The 24,035-nt window shown below is 40.2% G+C and overlaps 1 protein-coding gene across 1 annotated transcript in view; it reads left to right on the forward strand.

The window, feature by feature from the left end:
- The window catches only part of cfap221 (cilia and flagella associated protein 221), a gene marked incomplete at its 5' end in the record, with an annotated part of 49,726 nt that overhangs the window by 10,469 nt on the left and 15,222 nt on the right, over nucleotides 1-24,035 (forward strand). The window contains 12 exons of the mRNA XM_080422400.1: nucleotides 4,375-4,504; nucleotides 5,041-5,158; nucleotides 5,768-5,879; nucleotides 6,791-6,878; nucleotides 12,145-12,228; nucleotides 13,206-13,301; nucleotides 15,200-15,290; nucleotides 16,854-16,981; nucleotides 20,781-20,861; nucleotides 21,356-21,466; nucleotides 22,859-23,053; nucleotides 23,599-23,684. Coding sequence (XP_080278526.1) covers nucleotides 4,375-4,504; nucleotides 5,041-5,158; nucleotides 5,768-5,879; nucleotides 6,791-6,878; nucleotides 12,145-12,228; nucleotides 13,206-13,301; nucleotides 15,200-15,290; nucleotides 16,854-16,981; nucleotides 20,781-20,861; nucleotides 21,356-21,466; nucleotides 22,859-23,053; nucleotides 23,599-23,684 — 1,320 coding nt within the window. The remainder of the gene's footprint in view (nucleotides 1-4,374; nucleotides 4,505-5,040; nucleotides 5,159-5,767; nucleotides 5,880-6,790; nucleotides 6,879-12,144; nucleotides 12,229-13,205; nucleotides 13,302-15,199; nucleotides 15,291-16,853; nucleotides 16,982-20,780; nucleotides 20,862-21,355; nucleotides 21,467-22,858; nucleotides 23,054-23,598; nucleotides 23,685-24,035) is intronic.

A 24,035-nucleotide genomic window follows, 5' to 3' on the forward strand; every position in this document is an offset into this window, starting at 1 on the left:
TTGCAAGGTACAATTTCAATGCCTACAGTCCCAAGGGACTCCCCCAACCTACCATGATGACTGATGATGAGTCACCTGACTCACCTTCCAAATGCCCCATGGACATCAAGGAGAATCAAGATGGAGCTGTAAACTTTATCAGCGGCACAGATGAAGTAAAAAAAAAGTGCTTAGGAAGCGAGATACAGCCTTTTTCAGTTATAAGTTAAACAAGGAGTGGATGGAGCTGCAAATCTTCAGATAAAGATATCTTGGGTTCTGATTTTTTTTTTTTTTTTTTTTTACATTTTTTTAAAAAACACACCAAACACGTCATTGGCACGTTGCGCCATAGCGGTAAAACACGTGAAACACGTCAATGGCACTCAATGAGTATTAAGTTGAGAACAGTCTGGAGAACTGTGCTGTGCGAGGAGGACATTGAAATCTGACTCATTCCGTTTTCCTTTGTGACAACAGGGTCCTGCTGTGTGTGTGTGTGTGTGTGAAACCAAAGCTACTGCAAATCATTCTAAACCAGGCCTGTGTTATTGTGTAGAATGTTTCCTGTGCTTCCCCTGCTGTTACACATAATAGTATATGTGTCCTCATGAAGGCATTAATATAAGTTTAACTAACTCTTTTTTTTTCAACCTGCACAACTAACTCTAACTTTAAGACCTGGAACGCATTGTCATTTTTAGATTTCAGCTAAAAAGCCATATTTTACACTTTTGGCTATTCAAAAATAGCAGATGTACAAGCTCATAGCGCCGCACAGAGTGCCGCGCTATGAGCTTGTAGATCTGCTATTTTTGAAAAATTGTAAAAATGTGTGCAAATGTTTGAATTTAAAGCGACTTTAAAGCGTTTAAAAAAACTTTAAAGCGAACATTTTTTAACTCAAATCTTTGCTTCTGGGGGTCCCTGGAACAAAATATTTTGAGATGGGGTCCGCAGCCAAATACATAATTTTACATAATTTTGGGGGTCCTTGACATGAAAAAGATTGAGCACCACTGATATAGAAACATACGTTTTTCATAATACTGTTGGGATTTAGGAGACACATAGAATCGGCTTCAGGTCTTAATTTAACCACTTAAAAACCATCTTCATCGACCAGGCTTTCCCAGGGGTCTGTGGCTCTACTACACCAAATCTCTTCCCTTGTGTGACGCTGTAGTATGGTCAAGTAGGGCGAGAATTTACGAAAAAACGAAGTTAAAATTTGGAGATAAGAGGTTTCTGCCCGACAGCAACTACAGTACACTGCCAAATCCTGAGTGCTCATTTAATTTGGAGATTGTGAAGATGGAAGCCTACTGGCCATTTTTTCAGTTATATTACAGTGTAGACAACTCATTCAGACATCAAAATGCCACTGAACAGTAATATAAAACCTTAATGTTTAACCCATTAAGACCAGTAACGCATCTGTGTCATTTTTAGATTTCTTTGGCTATTCAAAAATAGCAGATCTACAAGCTCATAGTGCGGCACCGAGTGCCACCCTATGAGCTTGTAGATCTGCTATTTTTTGAACATTTTTGCAAATCTTTGAATATCTTTTTTTAAGCAAACATTTGTCTAATGTTTATTTGTCAAACATTTGACAAATATCTTCTAAATCCTTACAGTTTTTTGAAAAAACGTATGTTTCTATATCAGTTGTTCTCAAACTTTTTCATGTCAAGGACCCCCAAAATTATATGTACTTGGCCGCGGACCCCCATCTCAAAATATTTTGTTCCAGGGACCCCCAGAAGCAAAGATTTTAGTTAAACATGTTCCCTTTAAAATATATATATTCAAAGATTTGCAAAAAAAATCTAGATTTTTCAAAAATATTTTTGAATAGCCAAATAAATCTAAAATGACACAGATACTGTACCTTCCCGGTGTTAATGGGTTAATTCTGTTCCCATGAGAAAGCCCGGTGCTATCCATCACTCAGTGGTGGTATGCTGTCCCGTGGTTGCGGTGTTATCTCGGCCAGGAGTTAACACATTGGGTGCCAGAGGTTTATTAAAATATTATACGTTGAGTGCCAGCATTTCTTCCATCCACTTGCGTTATACATTTCGTGCTGTGAGAAGCCCAGACGCGGAAGTGCATGTAAACAAAGCGTGCGTGCGAGACGGCGGAGGGTCCCGACTAACGCCTGGAACAATAATATTTCCAACGCGACCCTCCATTGCAGCGTGATCGCCGATCGAAAACGGCTCGTTTCCACCACATTAAAAAGAAATGGAGATATTAAGCTTTTAATCAAGGAGATAACATTGAAAACGCCGACCGGAAGGATTTTTGACATGGAGCCACATCCAGCCTCTTCTTCTCTGAAACTCATTGGGTGATGTCAAAGTTTCGTTTTAGCGCCCCACGTGGGCCACTCGTATAAAAATAGAATTGGGTCAAAAACGGTCCGGACCGTTTTCGGCACTTCTCGTTTGGACCCTCAAAAACGGTCCGGACCGTTTTTGGCATTCAATGTGTTAATAATTCATGAAAAACAACTCGGCGGCTGCCGCTGTGGTCGATGTGGAGATGGATTACGCTTTGTGCCCAGTGTTTTTTATGCATGTGAGCCATGATTCCCCTCACTGTTCTGTTGTTCCCCCCACAACGCCACCAAATGAAAGGATGACATATATCAGAAGAGAAATCTGAGAGAGAGTGAACAGAGAGAGATGAGGAGATATGAATTACTAGAGCAATGTTGTTGTTTTTTATATGCCTGCCTCCAAAGTGGTTCAAAATGTTACTTGAGTAAAAGTACAAAAGTATTGACACTTAAAGTACCAAAAGTAAAAGTAATAACATGTTTGAAAATAGCAGATCTGCAAGCTACAAAAAAAAGTAAGTGTAAAGTAAAGTGCTAAAGTGGTTAATGTATGTTTTATAATATAATAATTTATATCTGCAAAGCAACTAGTAACTAAAGTTTTCAAATAATTGTAGTGGAGTAAAAGTACAATATTTTCCTCTGAGATGTAGTGGAGTACTCCAGTAAAGAGAAAAATATCTCAAAATGTTTACTTAAGTACAGTACTTGACTAAATGTACTTAGTTACTTTACATCACTGTGTGTGTGTGTGTGTGTGTGTGTGTGTGTGTGTGTGTGTGTGTGTGTGTGTGTGTGTGTGTGTGTGTGTGTGTGTGTGTGTGTGGCACACACAGGTGAAAGACGTTGGAAAAGCAGGGTGGCTCGAAACGTTTCCAATTAAATTGCATGTTTTTATTATTGTCAACTGTTCTACTTTTTTGATCCAGCACCCAGCCTAGTAGGTCGTCTGGGAGATGCATATCTTTTAGCTTTTTCTCTATCTCTCTCACACACACACACACACACACACACACACACACACACACACACACACACCTAATCAAATATGGATGAAGTATACTTCTCCCTTTCATATAAAATATGAATATGACATAATGCAATATACAGGAATATATTGACATTTGGCTAAATCTGTAGTAAATGTGTTACTTATTACAAAAGGTGATGTTTGTTGGGATGAGGTGATGTTTGTTTGGATGAAAAGACTACTGCAGGTGTGTCCTTGGTTCCTGAGAGTGTCCCAGAGCGAATCAAGAATCAACATGGTTTATTTGTCACTACCGTACTCATACAGGTAGAAGCAGTGAAATGCGAGTGTGGTATTGTCCACAATAATGTGCTATATATTTATTTCACCTGTATTTTAATTTCACACTTTACTCTATTGTTGTTGTTTTAAGCCTCCTGTGGACAGGTGTTGAGAATTAGCATGTATGCTAAAACACTAAAGCAATTCATCTGGTTTGTCCAATGTAATTGTGATTTGATTTGCGTTTATTTGACATGGATATCATCCATGTCAAATTAACGTAAATCAAATTAAAGAGAACCTAATAAAGTACAAGTAAAACAATTAACTCTTTCATTGCCACACTTATTTCAGACTGTGTCGTCCCAGTGCCAGGAAAAAGGTGCATTTTTCCTCCGTTTGTTTTTTAACATTGAAGTGAATGGAGCAGCAATTTTTTGGATAGCGTTATCTCCTAGTTCCTTTGAGATAAAAAAATGAAAAAATATATATATATTTTTTTAAATAAAAAAAATATATATATTTTCGTCATTTCCGTCCGTGGCCATGATAGCCATAGAGCCATCGGACGGGAATTCCCGTTTTTGGCAGTTAAAGAGTTAAGGAAATCTAATTAATCTCCGACACATATTGTGAGTGGACAGAAATCAGATGTTTCTATTATACTCACTTTGGTGTGTTTGACAGTGAAGAGTTTCTATTATACCCACCTTGGTGTGTTTGACAGTGAAGGATTTATATTATACCCACCTTGGTGTGTTTGACAGTGAAGGGTACCATTATGTTTGTGTCACAGTAAGCTGGAGAGCAGACTGGCTCAAGGAGATGTAGCAGTGTCTGAGTGCAGAGAGTCCTCACCTGCCCCCCAAGTGCCTCCTCTAGTTCCAACCAAACGCAGGCCAACCAAGAAGGCAGACAAACTGAAGGTACAGAACTCTATATATACACCACTTCCCTTGTTTCACAGAAGAATAAAGATATGCAGTCATGTCTTCAGTGTAGGTTATCGTCTGTCAGGCGGAAAAACTCATACTTTTTAGAAGTCAAATTCAAGAGCATGCAAAAGTAGCAGATCTACAAGCTAAAAATGCATCGCTTCACACTGCGTTTTGAGCTTGTGGATCTGCTACTTTTTTTACTTACAAAAAATCAAAAAGTTAGAATATTGAGTTAAGAGGTTTCTGCCCGACAGCAACGTTATGTTGTATGAATTGGCTCTGTGCATGTAGGGTGGCATACCCGTTTCCTGTTCCTGTTCATTTTCCCATAGCTTCATTTGATTGGCTCTGCTGCCAATTTGAACGGGAACACGCACACTGTAAACTAAAGGTACGATTTGTGTTTCCCGTTCAAATCTGCGGCCAAGCCAATCAAAATGAAGCCATGGTACAGCTGAATGTTCACTTATTATGACATGCCCCGAATAGGGATGCTTGGGTTCATGTGGTTAATGGTTTCCTAGGCTGTGAGAGAGCCGGCTGCTGGGCCGAAGCCTCCTTTGGATGTCTCCACCCCTGCGGGAGTGGCCAAGATGTTGATCAAATCCACCCATAAACTGACCTCCAGAGACTTGAGGGAAGGTCGGTCTCCCCCCTACACTCAACACCACCGGATTTGCCGGTTTTCATACAGATGTTCATTTAACTCCTACTTATCCTAGTGTGTATCTAATGTAATATTATGAATAGCTTATTTAAGTAATATCTTACATCATTGTAATAATAATATTGGCTATTACAGCCTGTCAGATGAAGGGTCCCTAAGACCACAGTTTCAAAATCTGCATGTTTAATGTCTACAGGTATGCATTGTAGGGTTTTAACCTAATCCAAAATATTGCTTATTTTTTACAAAGAAGCCGCAAATTGCAAATGCATATCTCTTGTGTCCATTGTTTCATAGTGTCCTTGCTTTACTTCAGTTCCCATCTCTGGAACAGCTTTGCTCTACATTACCATTGCCCTCCATGTACAGGATGTTTATTATTGCATTGGTTCTCAAAGTGGGGTCCGGGGACCCCCAGGGGTCCTTGGCGGGGTACCAGGGGGTCCCCAGCTAAATAAGTTAATATAGCGTCACAATAATTTTAACCACTTTAACCATTATTGTGTGCTTGGCTATTCAAAAATAGCAGATATACAAGCTCAGAACCACTGTATTATTATATTGGCTATGTGTCTTGTCTTCAGCCATATCGTGTGGCATCATGGCCGATGTGCAGAACAGACAGGTGAAGGAGGCCTTGTTTATGAAGCGAGTCCAGCAGGACATCCGGGAGGAGAGAGCCAACCACCTCAGATGGTGGGTTTCTATAACTATAAAGAGTAAAGAGCCATTCCATTGGTAAACATGATTCTTGACCCTCATTCCCAGCCTTACTCATCTGCGAAGAGGAAAGCCTGGTCAAGACCTAATGCAGAGAGTGTCTATAGGGGCGGGACTTCCGTTGTACGTATTTCCCCCGGAAACTATCTTTTTCGACCAATCCCAATACTCGTTTCATTCACGGAGAATGTAAACAGATTTGTAAAGTGTGAACATCATTTCCTTGGGCGGTACTTCCGCCAAATTCCGGTACTGTTGTTTAGACACTCAACCGGCTAGGTCTTACCCAGCGTGATTCCTGAGTGGTTTTCCTACGCGGTTATGTGGCATTTGGCTGGTTTATTAGGACCTAGGTTTATTTAAAATGGGGGTTAGCCAATTATTTCATTGAATCTGTCTGGCCTAAAAAAACTAAAACATTCACTGGACTGCTATTGGTCGTCAGAAATTACATTTCAATTTATATTTTATATTGGTTGCATTATATCTTATTTTAAAGTAAGACAGGCAACATGGTATACCGTGTTTCTTGTCTTTTTAAATAAAATATAAGAAGTGCCTGAAGGACAACATGAGTGCTGGCATCATTCTCACACAGTAACAACAATGCCAACTGGATTTTAAGCCAGTGGAACGGGTCTTTACTCTTTAACATGCTGTTTTTCTTTCACAGTTTTATTTTTCTTCAGGGCTGTCCATTTTCTGTTTTGGAATTCATCCTTAGTTTTTTGCTATTTTTTTGTCATAATCTGTTGCTTGCAGTTTTGACCCAGGATCAGGATTGCTAAATAGACCCGAATCCCCTTTTGACGTGCTATTCTCTTTCATCATCATGCACTTTGTTGCCCTACATGTTAGATTAAAGCCATTTTTCGTTTCTTATTCAGGCACGTTCGTCTGGGCAAAGACCCTGTGTCAGAGGAGACCAAGAGAGTGATATTGGAGGAGAGAGAGATGGCTCTGTATGAATACAGGGTAAGACTTGTTTATTTGTTGCTACGGGCGGTTATTGAACAGGGAAACATTTGGCATTCCATTTCCCAATGTTCATAAAGCATAAAGAATCATACAGCACAGGATAGATAAATAAGAAATAGAAGTTTTGCATCAACAACAGGTTTTCTCAGTGGAGTGCTAGACCCAAAATCCAGTATACACATCAAAAGTGGGAATTTAAAAAATCCCTTTTTTTTTATTGGCACACACCAATAAACGAACGCTTACGCATTTCAGTTATCAGAGCAAGGCTCATAGCCGAAATGCGTAAGCGTGCGTTTATTGGTGTGTGTCAATAAAAAAAGTGGAAATGTGAGTACTTTGTCCTCCATGGATTTGAAATTTTGGATGTGCTACCTTTTGGGGATTTTTAAAATTCCTACTTTTGATGTGAGCACAGGATAGATCTTCTACAGCAGTGGTTCTCAACCTGTAGGTCGATTTTGGGGTGTCCCCAGATGACTTGCTTAATGTGCAACATTGTTTTCTCACTCGACAGTAAACAAACCAACATACAGTATAAGTGTATACAGGGTAGCTGCACATTTCTAAAGTTACAATTTAATGACCTTTAAGACCTTTTTAATACCAAACTGGCCAAATTGTCAAATATTACATTAAAAACAGAGGCAAACATTGTGAAAACAACCGAGCTTGTAGTTTGGCTATTTTCACAATATTTATCTGTGGAACCGAGTCAAACTAAATGTAATGCCTCAGCTCCTACAATTCCAAGTGCTTGTCAGGGTGGGGGGTCCCCAGTTCAAATATTTTGGGGAGTCATGGCCTGAAAAGGTTGAGAACCTCTGTTCTACAGTATAGACCTTATAAGTATAGACTCTCATGAAGATTTAACACAGCATCTCCATGCTGACTGAATGAATGTCATATTATCACAAAGAAGGAGCGCATTAATGTTTGATTCAGAGACGATATAAAAGTCATCACCATGATTTTTTTTTACATCAGCACATGCACGCATTCAATATCTAGGTCAGTGGTTCTCAAAGTCCTTGAGGCGGTCCTTGAGGGGCCCCTCAAGGACCCCCTGCAGCAAAATGATCGATAGGCCTAGTTAGGAACCAAATGCAACTCTGAGAGTGTATGGAAATGGAACCAAATGGACCCGTAAGGGTCCATTTGGTTCCATTTGTACACTCTCAGAGTGATGGGGGGTCCGTGGCCTAATGCATACCAAACTGGGGGTCTTTGAAATGTGAAAGCGTGAGAACCACTGATCTAGAAAACCTGTTTTTTTGTGGAGGTTGTACCACAGTTGCACTGGACATAGCAACCAGTTAGTATTCCTGGGGTACACATAAAAACATACATACAAACAAAAACAAACATAAGTCAGTACCCCACACACAATACATAATAAAACCAACTAATATAAAAAATATGGAAAGAACAATAATAATAATAATAATAATAAACGAATGCCACAATAATCATAAACATGAAAGTGATTGGGTGGAACTGACTAATGAGATGCCTGAAATAACAACACAATTTGGAGTGTTATATAAGATTATTTAAAAAAGGTTAATTTACTGTACTGTACGTGCTGCAGAGGTTCAGAGGCAGGTTGTTCCACAGAGATAATGACCTATAAATAAAACATCTCATTAACCCATTCAATCCGGGAAAGCATCTCTGTCATTTTAGATGTCTTTGGCTATTCAAAAATAGCAGATATACAAGCTTGTAGATCTGCTATTTTTGAAAAATCATGCACCTCTTTAAATACATATAATTCGAAGCTAACATTTGTAAAATATTTTGTTCTAGGGACCCCCCCCCAGAAGCAAAGATTTGAGTTATTTGCACAAATATTCATGATTTTTCAGATCTACAAGCTCATAAAATCTTGAAAATCTGTGCAAATCTTTGATATAGTTTTTAAAGTGAACATTTGTGACTCAAATCTTTGCTTCTGGGGGGTCCTTGGAACAACATATTTTGAGATGGGGGTCCGCGGCCAAATATATAGATACAGTATATGAGAAAGATTTGCACAAAATGTTCGTGATTTTTCAAAAAATAGCAGATCTACAAACTCACTCGGTGCCGCACTATGAGCTTGTATATCTGCTATTTTTGAATAGCCCAAAGTATAAAATAATAGCTATAGCTCAAATCTAAAATGACACAGTATGCGTTCCCGGATTGAATGGGTTAAAACATTGGTTCTTGGACGAGGTAACGCGAGGTGCCTGCTGCCTGGAACCTCTGGTGTTATGATCATGCACAGCATTACACTATTAGTTATGGAAAACAGAGGTTTAGGTGATGTGAGCACAGGGTTGTGTGCGTCTGTTGCTCTCTCCCTCTCTCTGCTCATCCTCTGACTGACTTTATTGAGATCCACCATGGAAATTAGCATCTTAAGCCAGGATAATGTCCCGCGGGTGAAATATTTACATAATTCATTTGTGTGTGCATGCTTGCACGTGTTCGTGTGCGTGCTTGTGCATTGTGCCCGTGTGTGTGTGTGTGTGTGTGTGTGTGTGGGAACAGTTGACAGAAGTCACATGGACACTTAACAGTACTTCCTCCTGCATCTCCTCTCCACTTTGACTGTTTATAAAACACACATACACACACACACACACGCACACACACACACACACACACACACACACACACACACACACACACACACACACACACACACACACACACACACACACACACACACACACACACACACACACACACACACACACACACGCGCAGCCAGACATTCAGCTTATCTACTGTATCTTTACCGTGCATAAACGGCATATAATTTATATGTTCTTATGTTGTCTCCAGTTAAACCACTTACTGTAGTAAACCCTGTATATTTCATTGACCCGGGGGTCCGCCAGCTGTTTAGTACTTGAGGCCCCTTTGTTCCCTTCTACACAAAACCTCTCTGGCGAAAATAGCCGAAATACAAGCTCACAATGCGATTTCACCAAATGTTTGCCCGTTCAACACGTTTTTACATGAATGTTAAGTGTGCTCGCAGCACATTGAGATGATTTATGACCATTGGACACAGACAGTTGTATGATATCGTCTGTCGGGTGGAAACCTCATATGTCTAAAACCGTTACTTTTCAGGATTTAAATAAAAACGAAGCAAAAGCAGCAGATCTACAAGCTCAAAACGCGTCGCTTTGCGCTGTGTTTAGAGCTTGTGGATCAAGTATGATCAGGTAGGGCGTTAATTTAAGAATGAAAAAGTTTGAATATGGAGATAAGAGGTTTCTGCCCGACAGCAACGATATATGGTCACCAGTGATGCATGCAGTGTTACAATCAGAGTAAAAAAAATCTACGCTCGGGATTTTACAACGCACTTCTGTTTGAACAAGATCTCTCGTCGAGGCCATGCAGCAGCCATCCATAATCATAAAATGTTCTTTTTGCCTTTTATATTAGTGTCTGAATACTAAATCCACATTGCCACCACCCCCTCCAAAAACTAAAAAAGAGATGAACTTTTTCCCTCATTATCACTGTGTCTACATTTTGGATCATATATTCCACCGTATAATACAATATGTAGTACGCTGTCCTCACACTTTTCTTATATAGGTCTATCTTTTTCCAGTTCAGTTAATAATATAATATTCAAACAGGGAAAAGATAGACTTGATATATTATTAACCCATTATAACCCGGGATAGAATCTGTGTCATTTTAGATTCGAGCTATACTAGACATGTGCCCGTCGGGCACCGGGCCTACTTGGGAACGATGCAAGTTGGGAACAATGAGAATAGGGAATGCATTCTCCACTGTTATGCAATACCCGTTATACCCGTTGTCATAGCACCCCCGTTTTAACCGTCTTGTCTGTGCGTGTCCCTTTTATGGCCATATATGGAGATCTCTATATCTGTCCGTCTTTGTCCCTTTCATGCCCTTATATAGAGATCCCTGATGTTATCAGTATATGGGCATATATGGCACAAAACATTTTCAAATGGGGTCCACGGCCAAATGCATATCATTTAGGGGGTGTTGGCACGAAAAAGTTTGAGAACCACTGATTTAGAATCGGAATCAGGTCTTAATGGGTTAAGTCAGTGCCGTGATATTGACTATCTGGATGCTAGATAATTGATGTCAGAGAGAGAGAGAGAGAGGAAAGGGAATAAGCTTCAGTGGCAGATGATGTCTGAGACAAGAAAATCTATAGTCAAATCAATAACTGGACCAACAACAATGAAGCAAATAGAAGATTAATTAGCACTTCAACCAACCAAAAAAAACGAAATGACCAAGGTTTGATAGATATGTCACGTCACTTGGCAGATAGATAGACATTTATTGATCTCTGCAGGGAAATTCAGGTGCCATACAGTGGTAACCGCGAGCGTTAATGTGTTTTCCCAAAATGTTACCAATGTACATACAGCTGTTGTCGGGTAGAAACCTCTTATATCCACATTCTAACTTTTTGTGTTTTTTTCGTAAATGAACGCCCTAGAACGCCCTACTTGATCGTCATTTTTTTTCTTTTGTTTGTAATTCAATTATTATTTTTATTTTTTCAGTCTTTCACACATAGTTCTGTCGACACAGCACAACAACAAGATGTATTTTGGCTCATGATACATACATACTGTATAATCAGTGAACAACCGTAGAGCAACAAAACAAAACATCACAGCCATACCCCATTTTCATCACTGTATCCTGCTGATACTATGAGTAAAAAAAAGCGGTACAAGTCATTTTCAACAGAAGCCGTGACGTGCTACAAATCAAAGTCGAGACACCGCCACAATGACACAATAAAGGCATTAATCAGTCGTTTTTGTCTCACCCTTTTCTCCTCCTCCTCTTCTCTCTCCAGACAATTTCTTGCTCTGTTCTAGAAATGGAAGAAAAATCATTCTTGCCTTCTAACGGCTTAAGTTTAGCCATTTCCCTGTGATATTTAACCCTAACCCTTTTCATTTTCACAGTGTGGCTTGAGAAAGGCAACTCTGCAGCAACGCAGCTGGCCGCGGCCACGCATTAACCGCTTTGTCACCGCTAGTGAGAACATAATGCAACGCATTTAAGTTCAAGGTCAAACATTGCACTGTAAACTGTGAAAATACTCTTTGTGGAATAGGTCAGTAAATAGGTCAGTGTTGCAGTAAGGCCTGCTGGTACTTTGTGTTTGAAACTCCCTGGTTTGTAGTCGTTTAAAGAGTGTTATTCTCCTAGAACTAACTGCTCTTATAATGGTCTCTAATAGGTAAAGAAAGGAGCTGTGAGGGATGAAGTTCATTTGGACCAGACTAAACTCTCCACAAGAAGGGTGCTTTGTGAAGCTGGACAGGTGAATATGAACTGGTGTTTCTTTTACAAAATGCTCCTCCTCTCCTCTCCTCTCCTCTGCGTTCCAGTACAAACCAAACTAGCTTGCAACTTAATATTACTCAGTTTTCACGAGTCATGTAACGATTTATCGTAAATCGTTTAAAATCGATTCAAACTGGTGACAATTTAAATCGATTGAATAAAAAATGCTTCGCAATGCAAACAGCAGAGGGCGCAATCGAGACAAGACAACAAAAAAATACGAAAATACAGGATCTTTGTTAGAGAATTGGTAAAAAAAAAAGTTTTTAGTCATTTGCTACTGTATTGAAAAGAGGAAGAGAAGATGCAAATAAATATAGTGTTACATGAAACAGATGCCGTCATTATGTAGTGTGCCCTCAAGAATCACCGTAAATGTCTCTAATTTGAGACCAATCACACCAGTTTCAGAGAGTCCTGAAGTTTGTTCCATTTGTTTGGAGCATAATAAAGTGAAAGCACTGTTTCCTTGTTCACTGCTCTTACGTGGACTGGTAGGCCTATATCTAACGTGTGTTTGTGAACGTGTTGAATGTCCAGTAACCTTTGGTTCTAAAAGCGGGGATAGGTACAAAGGAAGCTTACCATCAATATAATAAAATATAAATAAATAAAATACAATGTTGCTCTCTACGAACTGCGAGAGATGGCCAACCCTCTTTATCATATAAAATACAGTGATGGGTGAGATAATAATCACAGCCAGTAATAAAACGTAGGGCACTGTGGTAGACTGCTTCAAGAGCCTTCAGTGTGGAGAGTGAAGCATGCATAACACAGTACAGCACATCCCCATAGTCAAAAACAGACATGATTACAGATTGAATAATAGTCTTTCTGCTGGCAAAAGAAAAACCTAGTGTTGCGATTTCGAATCGTATCGTGAGTTGCGTGAATCGTTACATGCCTAGTTTTCACCATTCACCCTCTATCATTCTTCTACCATATCTTCAGGAGCCCAAAGGAACCCCATGGTTCCAGTTCCACGGCAGTGGTCTGCTCCAGGTCAGACACCGGGCACTCAGGCTGTTCCAGCAGGCTGCACGCAGGGTATGTGCACACTCGCACGCATTTAACATGCATATTCATACCATGCACATACATAAATAATAAGCATGTGCCATGGATGTGACACACACACACACACACACACACACACACACTCTGTACAATGACCCTGGGCGACTGACCTCCAAGCTAAGTTAACCCATTTAATCCGGGAACGCATCTGTGTCACTTTAGATTTTCTTTTGCTATTAAAAAATATCAGATCTACAAGCTCATAGCGCGGCACTGAGTGCCCCTCTTTGAGTTTGTAGATCTGCTATTTTAGAAAGAATTTGAAAATGTGTGCAAATATTTGAATATATATATATTTTTTTTAAAGCGAACATTTGTAAAATATTTTGTTCCAGGGACCCCCCAGAAGCAAAGATTTGAGTCACAAATGTTCACTTTAAAAACTATATAAATTCAAAGATTTGCACAGATTTTCAAGATTTTTCAAAAATAGCAGATCTACAAGCTCATAGCGCGGCACAGACTTGTATATCTGCTATTTTTGAATACCCAAAGAAATCTTGAAAATGACACAGATGCGTACCCCGGTATTAATGGATTAAGGCAGTAGTACTGTCATAATCTCCAGTCCCCCATGATAAATGCATGAGTCATTCAGGTTACTTACAGTGCAGCGCTACACGTGTGTACTGTGAGGTTTGCAGCCAGGGACGTGCCCCACAGCACCAACTGAACCTCTTACCTTGTCAATGTCAGGTCACGTATTCCTCTACGTTCATCGCTCATGTCAAACATTCCATTGGAAATAATGTGCAGGTGAACGTCATGAAGTGTCGTTTGTTTCTTTTCCAAAATTCTCCTCTCCTCTCCACTTACAGTTAGTACTTAAGTAAATGTACTTAGTCACTCTCTACCATTGCCCATACGAACACCGTAATTAGGTTTTCTAATGGTGATAATCAGCCTTGTTTCTCTCCCTTTTGTGATGACAATACAATTAATCGAAGGTCATATTGATTAAAAGTTTTTATCTAAACAAATACAAAAAAACAAAAACAAAAAAACATCCACAGTGTTTTTAAACAGGCGTGGAATGAAAGTAAGGGGTTTCCTCCTAAAAAAAAATAGTATGATTGTGAAATGATAGTTTTCACAACTGTTGGGTCCAGAATTATGTTTGTGTTTACCTCTGTAAGCTGTCAGCCACCATTACCCATGTGTGCTTCTGTTTTCACTGGTTTTTTTTTTTAACCTAAAGAGATGCTTGGAGGCAGCCTCCACATGACAATGTTGCAAACTACAGGATTGCTGCCTTTTTTTGTGAGGGTTTTAACTCCCATGTTTTAACCAACCAATTTACAGCTCTGGTCGTTTTTACATTTGCTTTATAAATACAATTTACTGTAGACATGCATCTGGTGAATAATGAACCTTAAAGTATTTTAAGTGCGACATCTAGTGGCTGAATGTTATCTATTGTACGTGTAATTTTAGTGATTTGACTGTTTCACAAACGGTGAAATGATCTACTGTAAGACCAACAGCAAGCTAAACACACCCATGTTGTGTTTTAAAGCCCCCCCTTGTTGTGTGAGACCCTTTATTAAGTAAAAGTTCGGAATTCATTGTGAGCTTGTAGATCGGCTATTTTCAAATGGCCGAAATGTATATAGGGCTGAAGTGGTTAATGTAATAATAATCAAAATCTTCAAAGTAACTAAAGTTTTCAAATAATTGTAGTGGAGTAAAAGTACAATATTTGCCTCTGAGATGTAGTGGAGTAGAAGTATAAGTACTGAAAATTGGAAATTCTCCAGTACAGTAAAAATACCTCTAAACTGTACTTAAGTACAGTACTTGAGTACATGTACTTAGTAACTTTACACCACTGTTCTACACTGACTGTATGTATATCTGTTCCTTTTCAGGTGACAGTCCGTTGTCGTATGGACCGGAGACTGGCCTCTTTCAAGAAACTGTCCGTCAATATTAAGAAGCTACCCACTGCACAAAAAGGTGGTGAGTGTCTTATAGTGCCATAGGACCATAACAGAGGTCTGGCATTTTTAGTCCATTGACTATGACACATGGTGTACAGTATTACTTGACATTACTGTCAACCATTTCCCAAGGCACAAGAGACTCTTGACGTGTGAGATAACAGCGTCGCTAAATCATTCACCATTCACCCTCTATCATTCTTCTACACGATAGAGTACAGAAGTCCTGACGTCACTCGTTCATTCCCCGGTTCGTAGTAGTAATTTCTCTATGGAGAATAACATTGGGTCATCTTAGAATCGTCTCATATAAGAATTGTGGTCCAAAAATAAACAAACTGTCTCAGCGATATTGTCAGGGAGGTGGCTCTGTATCGTTTATGATAGTCAGTCTCTCATATTTGATAAAATCTGTTTCTGGCGAAAATTGTACTAATTCGGCGGAAGTAACATTAGCGTTTTCTCACCGTCAGTTGATGCTTCATATCCATAAGAGTCAAACCGATATTAAACACGTCTATGGGAATTCAGAACGGGGGGGGGAAAAACGCGACCCAGGTAGGATGCGTAAATTACGTCAGACTTCGGTGCTCTATACTTTTTTGTTAAGTTATGTTTTTAATGCATTTGAATGCATTTTAAAGCATGGATTCTTTCAAAAGTCTGACAGATTTCAAATAACTTCTTACCCACGTAATGCAATATTGACTCAATTATTTAGGTAAGTTCAGTGACCTGTGGAGAAAATGTAAGCATATGCAAAATCTTAAAAATGTCCTATGTTTTATGTAGTAGATCTTCAGGCGTAGATCAGAGCACTGCGTCACCCGGGATGTGACATTTGTGACATTTGTTTGCACCAGGTAACATATTATATTTGTGATGTCCTACCGGCGACCACCCGTCTACCCACAATCCAATTTGAACCCATTAAGACCGGGAACGCGTCTGTGTCATTTTAAGATTTCTGGCTATTTAAAAATAGCAGATCTACAGTACAAGCTCATAGCGCGGCACCGAGTACCGCGCTATGTGCTTGTAGATCTGCTGTTTTTGAAAAATCTTGAACATCAAAAATTTGCAAAAAATTTACAAGCTCATAGCGCGGCACTCGGTGCCGTGCTATGAGCTTGTAGATCTGCTATTTTTGAAAAGCCCAAAGAAATCTGAAAATGACACAGATGCGTTCCCGGTCTGAATGGGTTAATACAAGATGACATTTGGCCAAAGCTGTGACACAGAATTTGACATGTAATGATGCCTGTACGTGTGGTCCTTACAGAATTGACTACAGTATGACTTTCTCATGCAATGGCCCAGTAATGTATCCGTTATTGAATTTCTATCCGGCGGTATGACGCTAATGGAACCCCTTTGATGCACCGCGAGGGTTCACAGAACATGGTACATGCCTCCTGCAGGGGATATGTGTCTATTTATATTTATAGCAACTGCTGCATGTATTCATACATAAGTAGTATGTGGCTGACATTTGCTCACTGACCCCAAAAGTACATGTTCTGTTTTTTATTGCACTTTTCCACATTATTATGCTTTGACTCACCGGGCCTGTCTCTCCCAGGCGTGGGGGGAGAGGAGACGTCTCTCCCAGGCGTGGGGGGAGAGGAGACGGGCTGTCCGAAGAAGGTCTCACCAGACAGAGTGCTTCGTTTCTCCTTTCCTGTCTTTTGCCACGACCATGACCGACCGGTAGGTGCAGCTAGCACACACATATATGCGCGCGCGCGCACACACACACACACACACACACACACACACACACACACACACACACACACACACACACACACACACACACACACACACACACACACACACACACACACACACACACACACACACACAACTAGGGCTGGGGCAATTAACCCGAAAATATATCATGTAGGTTAATCAAATAACGGAGAAGCATTTTTTTAGTGCATATTTTCATTTCTTATATATCAACAAATCAACACAAAAACATTTAATATGTATTTTTATGATAGACTAAATTGATCTGTCAATTAACCACTTAAAAGGATGGTTCACCCCCAAAATTACTTTTTTTCTATCGATTATTCACCCCATGGAGACTTGAATTCATGGATATTTTTTAGTTTTTGTCGCATTCCTAAGCCAATAATTTGATGACCGGCAGCGGTTCCGCTGGTCATCAGATTATTGGCTTAGGAATGCGAAAAAAACAAAAAAAATATCCATGAATTCAAGTCACCATGGTGACTAATCAATAGAAAAAATATATATTTTTTTGGGTGAACTATCCCTTTAACCGTGTATTTAACCGTACTTCGTTGTACAGTGGTGGTGTACAAACATAGCCGACCTATAAGCTCACAACACGTCGCGATGCGACATGTTGCGAGCTTGTAGATCTGCTATTTTCACTATTAAAAATCCCCCCACAAATCGTTCATTAATTAATCGAGACAAAAAGTTTGAAATATTGATTTGAAGTCGTATCGCCCCCCCCCCCAGCCCCACACACAACAACACCCACGTGTAATAAGAAATGAAAATAACGGAGACCTCCATTGTTTGAGAGAAACTCACTGAGATTATACAGGTTTCCCCAGCTGGCATCTTAGTCACGACACACAATTACTTGTACTCTCACACCTGCCTCTTAGTGATAATTACATGTAATTAAGCAGCGCACGAAAAAAAAAAAAAAAAAGGGTTACCGAAGCTTTTCTCTGTAGACCAATTTGCTTGATTAAAACCTATTTAGCCCATTAAATCCGGGAATTTTAGCTATAACATAGCTCATAGCGCGGCTAGTGCCGCGCTATGAGCTTGTGGATCTGCTATTTTAGAAAAATCGTGAAAATATGTGCAAATGTTTGAATATATGTATTTTTTAAAGCGAACATTTGTAAAATAGTTGGTTCCAGAGACCTCCAGAAGCAAAGATTTGAGTTGCAAATGTTAAAAAATATTAATTCAAAGATTTTTATACAAATTGTCACGCTATTTTTTTTGGTGCAGATCTACAAGTAGATATCTGCTATTTTGGAATATCCAAACAAATCTGAAATGACAGAGATGTGTTTCCGGATTGAATGGGTTAACCGGGAGGAAAGATATGCTAAAAGACTGTTGAATATGTGCAGATTCAACAATTTTATGTTGTTGGGGGCCGTAAAAGAAATATTTTTTATTTTTTATACAAGCTACCCATGAATTGCAGTTACATTAAATAATAATACGAATAGAGGGAAAAAAATCTTACATTAAAACAAAACAATATCAAATATACATAAGGTGTGTGTACCCAGAAAAATAAAGGCAGAGTATACCTCAGTCTCTTGTGCAAATAGAAGACATCACATAGTCGCAGATATCAAATATGCATGAAATGTGTGGGAATGGAGCGTATTCACTTGTCTTATCATCTCTGTCGGGTGGAAACCTCATATGTCTGAAACCGTTACTTTTCAGGATTAAAATTCAAAAGCAGCAGATCTACAAGCTCAAAATGTGTCGCTTCGAGACGCGTTTCGAGCTTCTGGATCTGCTACTTTTGATAATTTTGTGTTGAGTGACTGATTGATTGAATACTTTATTAGTCAGAAATGTAAACAGCATGAGGTACAGTCAGACATGTATGTTAGTCTGTTCCTTTGACCGTTGACACTCACTGGTGGAAGATGTACTCAGAATTTATTGAAGTTAAAGTACACAAACTCACTCACTCACTCATCTGGATGCTTGGGCAGTCAGGGATCTCGAGCGCTCTCGATCTCCTCTTGTGCTTCTCAATCAGTAGTCTGACGTTGAAGATCTGTTCGGCGGTGGTGCTCCTTTTCGGTCTGAATCCTGCCTGTTCCTCTGAAAGAATTTCCTCCGCCTTGCGCCTCAGTCTGTTCAAGATGATCCGCAGCATTACTTTGCTAGCGTGACAGACAACATAAGGCTGATGGTTCTGTAGTTTTGGCACTGCCTCGAATTCCCTTTCTTGGGGATGGGGATAATTAGAGATTGGGTACATTTTTGGGGGCCGCTGCATGGTTTCCCATATTTTTTGGCAGATGCGTGTCAGTGCTATTATCATTTCTTGCCCTCCACGCTTCCAAAGCTTTGCTGGGATGTTATCGATGCCTGGTAATTTGCAGATAATTTTTTTGGCTCTTTACTGCCTCCTCTACTTCAGCTTGCAGTATTGGTGCATCCTCTCATTCACTGCTGGACTTCATGGCATTGGTTAGTATGTTGGGTTCTGGTCTTATTGCAAAGTTGTATAGTTCCTGACAGTACATTTTAGATTTCTTTGGCTATTCAAAAATAGATAGATGTACAAGCTCATTGCCGTGCTATGAGCTGTGAAAAGTGCTGTGATTGCCCCGTGGACTTTGACGTCACGGTCCATTAATCCCGCCCCCTCTCCTCCCCATTGACAGGCCAAAAAAAAGTAATAATTTTGGACATACAAGGTTTCTACCCGACAGCAAAGATGATGTGCTCACCGCCGGTGATGTTCAAGGCCGTCCGTGCTGCCCTCTGTGGCTGTCGTAGATTGGTTGTTCACTGGCCTTTTTACAAAACGACTGCCACTCATGAGAGTCTTTGATGTACAAGAAGCATTGTAAGAGGGGACTCATCCTGAGTCTGCACTTACATTTTTCAATTGCCCTCTTCTGGGAAGAAAAAAAGAAGCCTTTTGACGCTTTGTGTCTCATGAGAGTACAACAACAGTGTGCAAACATGGCAGCACGATTTGTGAGCTGCTGTGACAGAAGGAAGGATGTCCATTGAAACACAACCACCCCAAGGTCTATTAATCCATGAGGACCGGGAACCGGCATCTGTGTCATTTTTTTTTATTTCTTTGGGCTATTCAAAAATAGCAGATCTACAAGCTCATAGCTATGAGCTTGTATATCTGCTATTTTTGGAAAAAAAATATATATATATTTTAAAGTGAACATTTGTAACTCAAATCTTTGCTTCTGGTGGGGGGGTCCCTGGAACAAAATATTGGGGGTGCGCAGCCAAATATTATTAATAATTTTTTGAATAGTCAAAGAAATGACACAGATGCTTTCCCCGGTCTTAATGGGTTAATCAAAATGTGCACAGAGCAACTACCTTTAATAAAACTACTGCTACCTCTGTAAACTCTCTAAACCTTAAAATATTGCTATTTGTTCCAATAAGCTTTACATACCAAGTTATGCTTACATGTTTAACAGCAAATGCACAGTAGTTTTCTAATGCAATGTGACACAGCTCTGTTTACACATCGCTTTATTCCCTTTTATGTATTTTATTTTATTGTATTTTATTTGAATCATTTTTGTACATGCAGTACATTTACTAGTCTTGACTCATGTTTGTTTTTGTTTCATGTTTGCTTTGACAATGTAAACGCATGTTTTCTCAGGCCAATAAAGCCCATTGAATTACATTTAGAGCCCTTGTATTTTTTATCAAAAGAACTTGCTGGGCTTCTAATACAAAAAGTAGCATTTCCTTCCCTCTCATCTTCCAGGTTCCCTCTAATTTGAGGCCGGTTCCTGTGGACCCCGTCGATGTGACCGTCAAATCAAACATCCCCTACTTCAACCTCCAGGTACTGTACAAGCAGCTCTATAGACAAATCCACAGAACGGCTCAATCATAATCGCCGTGTCAAGCGGCTGCCGCTCCGCACCGCGACACCGCAGTTATGATTTGCCTACAGGCAGCGCGTCTGTGGATTCGTCTATACCATTGGTTCTTTCTTTTTTTTCAAGGACCCCCATATCTCTGAGAGAGTGGGTATAAATTCGTTTCCATTTGTACACTCTGGGGGTCCATTTGGTCCTCCCTGAAGGGATACAAATGTTAGCTTTAAAAATATATATATATTCAAAGATCGTGATTTTTCAAAAATAGCAGATCTACAAGCTCACTGCCGCGCTATGAGCTTGTATATCTGCTATTTTTGAATAGCCAAAGTATAAAATAATGGCTATAGCTAAAATATAAAATGACACGGATGCGTTCCCGGATTAAAATGGGTTAAAGTGTCTCTGTGGTTGTACCATTACACAGCGTTAACGTGGCTATGTGGTGGTATTACAGGTTCCTCAGCGTTACAAGCAGATGGGATACCACCAGGCGGTGTCCACATGGGAGGCGTACGCCAGCTACGTACCCACCACCCTGGCCCGACCCCTACGCACTGGAGCCCTGGTAACTATACACAGCACTGCCTCCCAAAGAGGGATGGAGAGAGACGGTGAGGTGAGGTGAGGTTAGTGGGGTGTGTGTGTGTGGGGAGTTGGCTAAAACAGAGAGAGAGATTGATTGGGACATAGACCGAGATGGAGATGGCGGTCGATAGAGATCAAGGCATGAGGGGATGGAGAGACTGAGGAAGAGATGGTAGAAAGCGAGAGACAGAGAGAGAGAGAGAGAGAGAGAGAAAATGGGATAGACAGACATGGCAGAATGACAGGCCAGCCGAGACAGGAGAGTGACAGGAGTGAAGAGTATAAAAGGTGGATGGTGTTTGTCAGAGGCTCTTCCTGGTGGCTGGGGGGGGGGGGGGGGGGGGGCACCGGGCATCTACAACAACCCATTGTTATGGGTCGTGATACATATCCCATTTATTTATTTATTTTCTTCTTTTTCAGTTTTTGGTGCATTTCATGTCATGAAAGATGCTATATGCGTTTTTTATTAAGTGGTCAGGTTATTCGCCGTGAAACACATGAGCTCCCAATTGTCCTCGACATACTGCAAGTGAAAATCGCAGATCAGCTATTTTCACTATATTTGAAACGGGGCTTAAGTGGTTAATTCATAATATATTTTGTGTAAGTTTGGAGCCAAAAGTTACAATACTTGTACTAGCCTCTTCCTGGTGGCTGGGGGGAGGGGGACCATGAAAAACATGAGAACCTTTGTCCAAACGTACTACCTTGTGAAGCAGATCAGTTTGTTTTCACTAAATTTGAAACAGGGCACAAGTGGTTCATTCATAATATATTTCTGTACGTTTGGAGTCAAAAGTTGCAGTAGTTCCATTTGAAATGTACAGTACTCAAGTAAATATACTTAGTTACTGTCCACACTGCTGTCCGTCCGTCCGTCCATCCATCCACATGGATTTAAGTTCTCAGTCGCCACGACTGATTTCAGTCATTTGGATTCCATAGAATTTGGCATGTCTTCTATGGAAGCATGCACCGAAAAAATAGTAAGCTTGTAGAGCTTCGGTTATTCGTTATTTCAAAGAGTGGTGGTCAAACTAGCAACAACAAGATTGGAACAATCTTCCAGAAAATCCTAATGATCTCAGATATTTCATGAAAGCAAAGGTTAACCCTCTGGCGCCTGGCATTTTGTTTTAAAATACAAACTTTTTTTTAGTCAGGGCTGGTATGGCCCACTTTAGCATCAAACTGCAATTTCTTCAACTGGTTGGCTGTGTGTCTACCAAAACATCGTAATTGTTTATCAAACACAGTGCTAGTGTGTGTGTGTATTAGGACTTGGCCTAAAACATTTTCAGTCGTGAGATTTCATTTTGCTTTAATCCATACCTGCTCTTTAGCCTCACTGCACATTTCTTTTTTCCAGGACGAGCTGCTGCCCGGGGTGACCTCTGGCGAGTCCCTGGCCTCAGCGGAGACCCAGCCTGAGATGAAGGAGAGCCAGCAGGAGGGTACAGAGGTGGAGTTGGAACCAGAAGACCACGTCGTCACCCCGAGCCTGAGCTTCTCCGCCGAAGCTCTCCTTCTCCGACCGGCTCCTGCAAACCCACTCAGGATCTTTGTAAGGGCTGCTCGCGTTGAAACATTTCAGCTGACCCCACGGGCACTGATGTGAACTGCGTCCGTGTTTTCTTTTCACCCACTGTTATGTTTACACTGAGTGTGTGTGTGTGTGGCCTTTCCTTTCCTTTTATACTTATTTACCAAGGTCAGCGGCACCTCATCAATACTGCTGTGCGCCCTCCTGTGTGTTTACTTGTGCTACTGTATACCTGAAAGCAATTACAGCAAAACAAAAAGAGAAATGAAAAGAAAAAAGTCGATGTCAGTGCTCACTGGTCAGTGTGTTGAACAGTATCTTGACTTACCCTTTATTCTTAAACTTTTTGGGCATTTTTTTTACTATATTGAAAAACATTTTTTTTTTTCAAGAAGTCGATCTACAAGCGCACAACAGGTTAATATAGATCGGCTAGTTTCACTATTATAAAATGTTATACAAAAGAGTAAAAAATTCTTAATAGGTTTAGGCATAAGGGATAAGATAGGGCCCTAAATGTGTTTTTCCCCCTTTCCCATTCCTTTGTGTTTTTTTTTTGTGTTTAGAACCCAGCTCCGGGCCTCCGAACCTACAAGGTCACCCCTAAATACCTGGAGAGTGACCTGGAGTATCACCTCTGTCCACTGCCCAGGTAACAGCCAAACGTGACGCGTTTTGAGCTTGTAGATCTGCTTTTTCTATTTTTGAATTAGAATCCTGAAATGTAACGGTTTTGGACGTTGTTTTCCACCCGACAGAGACGATATCTGTGTGTACAAGATTGACTGTTCAGATGATAGGTTTCACTCCCTCCACTGTTATCTCCCCACCTACAGTACACTAGTATAGACAGATTCTGTACTACATCCAAATCTTCTCTTATTGGGGTCCCTGGCACTAAATATACTCAAATGATTGTCCGCTGCCTAATCCATCTATACATGAAAATGTTTGAGAAGCATTTTGCAGTGGTGGAAAAAGTACTACATTTTTTTACTTAAAT

Source organism: Gymnoscopelus braueri, assembly GCF_963280865.1.
Source record: "Gymnoscopelus braueri genome assembly, chromosome: 24".
NCBI lineage: Eukaryota > Metazoa > Chordata > Actinopteri > Myctophiformes > Myctophidae > Gymnoscopelus > Gymnoscopelus braueri.